We start from the raw sequence: 7540 nt of genomic DNA, 5'->3' as shown, positions 1-7540 counted from the left end.
CCATACTGCCTACAAGCCCACCCGCCACCCCACCCACACTCACTGGCCCCCATCGGGCAAGTCCAGCCCCATGATTCGGTCGTGAGGCTGCAGAAGGGCTGTGTAGGCAGCCAGATTGGCTGGGGATCCGGAGTAGGGTTGGACATTGACTCCCCACTGAGCAGGATCCAGGTCAAAGGCCTCCAAGGCCCGGCGCTGACACAGCAGCTCTATCTCATCCACTACCTCTGCTCCTCCGTAGTATCTGCAAAGGGAGGGGCGCAGATCAGGGCACAGAGAAAGGGTGCCCCCATCCCCTGGACCAGCAGCAAAGGACGGGGAAGACCATCCTCTAGACACACTGGCAGGGCGCAGGCGGGTCTCCCCCACCGGGAGCACGGTCCCTGAGGCTGTCCTCCAGCCTCATGGTGCCTAGCCCTCACCTCTTGCCAGGATAACCCTCCGAGTACTTGTTGTTCAGACAGGACCCCAGGGCCTCCAGCGCAGCTCGGCTGCAGAAGTTCTGAGGTGGGGGAGGGGCAGTGTCAGAAGGTACCGAGCCCCCTTCCCTGGACCCCATAGCCCCCTCTGGCCAGAGCCCCAGGCTGCAGGGAGAAGCCGGGTTCTATAGAAAGCTCTGTTCATTGAGGATTCCTTGCCAGGTCAGGGACAGGGCCAGAGCATCCTCCTCAGAAACCCAGCTGCTAGGACCTCCCTGGTGGTCCAGGGGCTAGGACTCTGGGCTCTCAATGCAGGGGCCAAGGTTCAATCCCTGGTTGAGGAACTGGATCTCAGTGCCACAGGGAAGATCCTGCATGCTGCAACTAAGACCAGGCACAGCCAAATAAATAAATATTAAAAAAAAAGAAACCCATCTGCTGTGATAGGTGTCTCCAGCAAGGCCTCCTGTCCACGTGAGCCTGTGCTTCCAGGCTTCTGTTTCCTCCTCGGATGGAAGAGGGACCAGACTGAACTACAGAAGCTCCAAGAGGCTCTGGGGGGCTTCCTAATGCCCCTGCCCATGACCCAGACTGGCCCTGCCTTTGCTTCAGAGATCAGCAGAAGATTCGGAGATGAGACCCAGCAGGAAGGCCCTGAGTTTGAAAGGGAGATCTGGAGAAATAGCAGGAAGATGATCTGTTACTTCCAGCTGTGGCCTAAGCCCTGGCCCCTCTCCCCAGGCCCACCTCTGAAGCAATGAGCTCCAGGCCGCGACACTGCCTGTCCTTCTCTCTCCGCAGCAGCTCCCACATCTCAGGGTCACTGTCTGATAGACTCTCCTGGCCTGACCAGCCCTTGCTTGCTTCTCCAGTCTGAGTCTGGGCCGCCTCACTGTGCTGGCACCGTACGGCCATCCCAACCAGCTGACCACATCTCCGCAGAGGCTAGGGAAAGAAAAGCTCGGGTCAAAGAAAAAGTGTCCAGGCGAGAAAGAGTTAACAGTGCTTAGTTATGCTTATCAGATCCTCAGGCGCCATACCCAGCAGTCAGTTGTACAGTCAGTCCATTCAGTTCTCCTTTACCCCACTTCCACCTTCAAAAACCAGGTCTAAAGCCAAGGTTGAGATAAACATCCAGCGGGTGGTTCTGATTTGATCCTTTGAGCTAACCTCGGAATCTCCCTCCACCTCTGCCCTTAAAACACTCTGCGAAGCCTCAGGGCAGTTTCTCCTCTAGAAGCCTGTGTCTCTGGAACGCCGCAGGGCAGTCCCACAGAAACACATGTTTTCCTGCAGAGCCTTAACAAAGTGATACCCTAGTCGGGGGTGGGGGGTGAGGGTGGGGGACCGTGGTGGCGACCAAGCTGGCAAAGATTAGGGCAAAAAGCTGTAGAGGTGGTTACCAGAGCAATGGAGGTGGGAACACAGACCTTTAGCAGCCTCTGGGGAAGAGGGCCAAAAACCTGTATCTTGTCCTTTGTGCTCCCCACTCTTTCCACCTCCTTCCAGCCCAGAGCCGCTGGACCCCTGATGCAAGCATGGGTGACCAGTTGCATCATTTGCATGGCTCAGATCTGGCAAGAAAGACTCAGCTCGAGGGTCCAGGCCAAGAACCGTGCTGGCTCGCCAGCACAGGGTCCACGGGGCATTCAGTACGGTTCTCTTCCCTAACGCCACGTCAAACGGGCAGTCACAAGGCCCTGGGGCATCTGGTTCCCGGAATGAGAAGGGGCCCTAATCACCCTGCGTGCAGCGGGGGTCTCAGGGATCCCCTAGTTGCACATCCGCACTCCCCTCCGCTCTCCCTTCCCCGAGGACCCTGACCACGTGCGTTTAAAAGCCCAGAGAAGCCCAAGTTTGTGAATCGTTAGAATAGGACTAACTGGGATAGGTTGAGAACTTACTTTCTATGGGTCACCTACTCTCTGGAGCCCCATCCTTACCCGAGTCGCCCAAATAAAAGAGAAGGACAACATCGCAACAAGAGATTCAAAGTCGCACGAGATCCGGGTACCAACTCCGGCGCGGGAAAGCAAGGGGTAGAAAGGCGACCGATGGGAGGGCGCAGGCGCGATAGAGCTACCGGGAAGCCACGGAATTAGGGCGGGACCTACGCATGCGTAAGGTGGGCCCTTTAGGGTCTGTTGGGAATTGTAGTTTTTTCTCTCTTCAGTTTCGTTTTCCAACTGGAGAAGCTCTTGCCTGAAAGATGAGAGATCCACTGCCGCCCTGTCTCCTCATTGTCCTGAAGCTCTTCAGCGTTTGTTTTGTTTTGTTTTTTTCGTCTGTTCAGACAATAGCAATTTATTGGGTATCTACTGAGTGAATGTGTTGTGCTTAGTTGCTCAGTAGTATCGGACTCTGTGACCCGTTGAACTGCAGCGCACCAGGCTCCTCTGTTCATGGGGATTCTCCAGGCAAGCATACTGGAATGGGTTGCCATGCCCTCCTCCAGGGGATCTTCCCAACCCCGGGATCGAACCCAGGTCTCCCACATTGCAGGTGGATTCTTTACCGTCTGAGCCACCAGGGAATCCCAAGAACAGGGTAGCCTTTCCCTTCTCCAGGGGATCTTCCCGACCCAGGATTCGAACTGGGGTCTCCTGCATTGCAGGCAGATTGTTTACCAGCTGAGCTACCAGGGAAACCAGTATTATTAGGCTCACTGGGAAATACAAAGACTCCTGTACAAGCTGTAAAACACCCTGGATTGGAAGGGTGAGAGACCAGAGTTCAAGTTCCCACTCTAACGAATTTGCTGATTTGAGCCTCAGTTTCCCCACTTGCAAATCAATAATAAAATAACATGTGGTGGGATTTAATGAGACTGTATGTAAACATGCTGTTGATGGATCACCCCCTCACCTCATCCTCACAAACCTGCCTCCTCTATGGCCATCTCCTCCTTCTCTGGGACATGTGGGAGCTGACTGAGGTGCCCCCTCCTCACTGCACCTGTTGAATTTTGTTACCAATTCAGTCTGGATGCTCCAGCAGTCAGTGAGCTCTCTTTGTACCCTGGGGCTATAGATTCTTGGAGCTGGAAGGGATTTCCTTATAGCCTGACTTCATCTGGACTTGTCCTTTAGGGGAGGGACTCACTGATCCCTCCAGGAGTAGATTCTCAAACCTGGGTATCAGAATTGGCTGTGTGATATAAATATATGAGTGTTGCGAGTTTCCTCAGAGGTTCTAAGTCTTAAAGAGTGGATCTTAAAGAGTGGGCATTTGCCCACTCACACTGACATACAACAAAACCTCTCCTTAGTGATTCTATAAGCAGTGATTTTGAGAACCACTGCCTTACATAGCAATATTACACATTCATTCAATCATTCATTCATTCAGCAAACACATTAACTCCTTCACCATGCTAGGCATGCCTTAGCCCTAGAGATATCAGAGTAGATCACTGACTACCAGGACATCAAGAGGTGAACAAGTGCAATTACCAGCAGGGGCATCTCATTCTGCTCCCAGGTGTCCAGACATCCTAAGAACAAGGAAAGGAGAAGGAGAGGATGGTGGTGGAGGCAATTTGTGAGTCAGAGGGGGAGGACAATCCATCACAAAGCATGTTCCCTTGCAAAGTCTCTTTCAGTGTCCAGAACTATTTTATTATTGCATCACAAGTGAGGAAACTGAGGCCCAGATGAGCTAATTTGCTAATTCCAATTATTCCCACTTGGTTCTCATTTCAGACCTTAGAAGTCCCCCCTTAGCTCTAATCTCCTTCCCTCCCAACTCTAGCCTCAGGTGCTTTCAGCTTTTTCCAATAATAGGCTTGGTGTTGGGAGTCAGCCCTGTTCCTGTCCCTCTTACAATCTCTGACCCAGAACCACTTCCAACCTCCCTCTTCCTTTCAGTTCGTTCATCCATCCATCCACCCACCCACCATCCATCCATCACGCATTTATTTTCCCCTTACTGACTTTCCACTCCTCGAGTGAGACTCAAGGTGTCTGGGTGAGACTCACCTCTGACTCAGTTTCCCGGTACAGCCAGCGGGCAATCCTCCGGAGAACACTGCTGCCTCCCAGTTTTACCTTGACCCAGGACTCAAAGCAAAGGAAGGCTACAGAGGAGAAGGTGTCGTTCTGTGCCTCAGCTTGTCTGTACCTCCTCCCTAGCCTCGTCGTCAGGGGTCCCCCGAGGGGAAGGGGGCTGCTGAGCTTGAGAACTGCTAATGAAGCCGCAGCCAATTAACGCCCGGGCCAGGGTTGGGGGCGGATAAAATTAGCAGCTGCGTCTGCAGGGGTGGGAGGGTGGACAGCTGGCTGAAGGGGCCCTTGTTTGCGTTTGCAGACGGCTAGTGGGAGCGGCGCTGCCCAGTTCTCCAAACTCGCAGTCGTCCCTTCCCCCACCCTCTCGTCTCAGGCCTCTCTCCCTCCCTCTTCCAACCGTCTGCAAACTCAGCGCCCACGAAATTAGGAAGGAAAAGGAAGATCGATGACTCCAGATGCCGCAAACTCTGTTTCCCCTCCCCCTCCACCTGCCGCCTCCCGCCAGCCCGCGGAGCTTAGCAGGTTGTCAGCGCTCCGCCTACGCGGTCCCTCCATCTCCATCCCATTCAGGGCCTTATACCTCCTCCCCCAGAGAGCCCGCTGGTGGTCCCCTCTCAGGTCTAATCCCCGTCCCATTTTCGGCAGCTTCACCCCGCCCACCTCTGGGAGGAAAATTCCCACCTCCTGCAGGGCTCAACCCCAGGGGTCGTCCTCCTCGTCTGAATCTGGTCTCGTCTGGGATGTCCTCCAAGGTGACAGCTCCGTCAATATTTGCCTCAGTTTCCCCATGAGCCGCCGAGGGAGGAGGCCCTGGCCAGGTCTCTGCCAGACAGAAACGCACACCACCACCCCCTTGCCTAAAGGTCTCACACAGACGCGTATTGGATTTCACTTTATTTTGTTCCCTTTCCCGTCTGTTTTGGCGTAGGAAAAAAAAAAAAAAAAAAACCGAGAGGAAGCAGCCGGAAGGTGGAGCAAGGCTGGCAGGGACTGGAGGGAGGCGGGCAGAGTGCAGGCGAGTGGATCGACTAAGCACGGGAGTTTTGCTTCCCCTACCCTAATTATTGGGGTTCGGGGGAAATGGGGACAGGCATACGACAGGCAGAGGGATTGGGAATAGGCCAAGGTGTATAGGCCTTTATGGTCTTTACGTGGGTATAGGGTGGAAGACAAGCGCCTGGGAGTAAGAAAGGGGTGGGATGAGGGTGCCAGGCAAGGCGTTATTAAAGCTGCGGGCAAAGGGAGTATCCATCCCAGCGCCAGGGGCAGGAGTGAAGAGGACTCAATGGGGACGCAGGGGACGCGGGGACCGCCTCCAAGCCCCGCCGATTCTAGGGCTGCCTTCTGGGCCCTCCACTTGAGGCTGTAGCCCATGGGGGGCTACCCCTAGCCTCGTGGGCACTCCCCATAAGGAAAAGGGGATCCACACCGGCTGAGTCTCGGAAGGGCTGCTCCTCTCCACCCCCAGAGTGGAAGGGGGGGGACGCGGCCACAGGAGCTGCTGGGTAGGGGCAGGGGTTCCACTTAAGGGAGTCCGGGATTTCGCGGGAAGCTCAGGGGCCGGGGCGAGGGCGGGGTGGGCTATCCAAAGTAGGGGTGCTCGCTCTGGAAGTTATAGTCTGGGCACACCTTCTGCACCAGTTTGTAGTCAAAGCTGAGGAAGGAGACGAAAATGCAGATGACTTTGAAGGGCTTGGCACACAGCCAGGCGGCCTGGCTCTGCGTGTGCTCGGTGAAGCACACCTGCGACGGGTCGTACAGGCACGGGCGGTGCTTGCGCGCGCGGTTCGTCTTCTCGTACTCCACGTGGCAATTGAAAGCGCGTGACTCTTTGGCCCCAGGCACTCCCAGCGCGCCCCCGAGCGGACCCGCCAGCGCACCGCCGAGCGTGCCCCCGAGCCCCGGCCCCGCCGCCGCTATCCCCAGCGGGGCCCCCAGCCCAGGGAGCACCCCCTCCAGGGCCAGCGTAGACTGCAGCGGGTGGGGGGCGGGCCCCGGCAGCCAGACGCCCCCAAACTCTACACGCTTGGAGGGCGGCACGATACTGACGCTGAGGTTGCCCAGGCTGGACGAGTTGTGGCGGAAGTAGACGCTGAAGGTACCGTTCACATGGTCCACGATCTTACCCGTCACCAGCAGCGAGAACTTGAGAGTGTGCACCCGGAAGTAAAAGTCCCCCCAGCCAAAGATCTTTTTGGCGCGGGCCGCTTTGATGGACGGCTTTCTCTTCGTGCGCTGCGCTGGCGCTCCCGCCGCCCCAGCCCGGGCCAGTGTCCCTGTGTGGTTAGCCGGCCAGGCCCAGCTCCAGGCACGCGCGGTGCCCAGGCCGTCGGAGGACTTTGGCGCGGCCGTGGCGGGGCGCAGCTCCAGGTACTGCGGCCTCCTGGACTCCGGTATCTGGGCACTGACGGCCTGGGGACCAAGAAGGAGGAAAAGAGAAACGCTGGAGTTGTCTGGGGCCACCCGCCAGGGCCACGCCGGTCCCTGTCCGCAGCCGCTGGGAGAACAAATGGAATTAGGCTACCACAGCAGTGGTTCAAGGAGTGCCCGTTGGAATGGGCCTGCGGCTCTTTCAAGGTGTGTGGTCTCTGCCTCAGTTTCTACATCTGTGAAATGACACTAGAATCCTAGTCTTCTCACAGAACTCTGACGAGGGCTGAGGAAACTAAAAGAGCCAAAGCAGTGTGGGTTTGAAAGGGACTGGAGCTATGAACTCTGGCTTGATTGGGAGTAATGCGCCATGGAGAAGCTGGACTCAGGCAAGGGAGGCCATGACCACTGTCAGTGCCCAGCATCAGGAAAGAGTGAGACCTCCCAGCACACCTTTGCCAAGACTGGAGCCCCCACCCAGGCCTCAGCCTCTACTTCCTTGAGGGGTGGAGCATGGGAGACCAACGGAGCTGAGGAGAACAGTGGAGAGTCTGCATGCAGCTGAGGCTTGGGGACTACTAGTGGGCACCTCTCTCTACCTCCGGCACTCCTGCTCTTGGGGAGGCCGCCTGGTGGTCCTCCCCTGGGTTAGGAGGGGTACCGAGGAGGACTGCCCTGCTTGCCCCGACCCGTCTCTGTGTCTCAGGTGGCAGCCGATCTGGGAGACAGCGGGGCGAGTACAAGATG

General features: G+C 56.6%; 2 protein-coding genes across 4 annotated transcripts in view; both read right to left on the bottom strand.

The window, feature by feature from the left end:
- SHMT2 (serine hydroxymethyltransferase 2 (mitochondrial)) overlaps positions 1–5286 on the bottom strand; it is an 8220-nt gene extending 2934 nt beyond the window's left edge. The window contains exons 1-5 of one of the 3 annotated variants that reach the window (XM_010839317.1): positions 5105–5286; positions 4397–4494; positions 1167–1364; positions 423–502; positions 44–244 (exon numbers count right to left, since the gene is read on the bottom strand). In XM_010839317.1, coding sequence (XP_010837619.1) covers positions 44–244; positions 423–502; positions 1167–1334 — 449 coding nt within the window. In that variant the 5' untranslated portion in view covers positions 1335–1364; positions 4397–4494; positions 5105–5286. Of the gene's footprint in view, positions 1–43; positions 245–422; positions 503–1166; positions 1365–2323; positions 2504–4396; positions 4495–5104 lie in introns of those variants that run through there. The other 2 variants (XM_010839316.1, XM_010839315.1) reach the window with 2 other exon arrangements.
- A 591-nt stretch (positions 5287–5877) lies between these two features.
- Positions 5878–7540, bottom strand: part of NXPH4 (neurexophilin 4) — a 4576-nt gene continuing 2913 nt past the window's right edge. The window contains exon 2 of the mRNA XM_010839373.1: positions 5878–6835. Within this exon, the coding sequence (XP_010837675.1) occupies positions 6005–6835 (831 nt within the window). The 3' untranslated portion in view covers positions 5878–6004. The remainder of the gene's footprint in view (positions 6836–7540) is intronic.

This window comes from Bison bison, unplaced genomic scaffold (genome assembly GCF_000754665.1).
Source record: "Bison bison bison isolate TAMUID 2011002044 unplaced genomic scaffold, Bison_UMD1.0 scf7180017864115, whole genome shotgun sequence".
Taxonomy (NCBI): domain Eukaryota; kingdom Metazoa; phylum Chordata; class Mammalia; order Artiodactyla; family Bovidae; genus Bison; species Bison bison.
The sequence above is the reverse complement of the archived record's forward strand: the minus strand, read 5'-3'. Positions and strand labels throughout refer to the sequence as shown.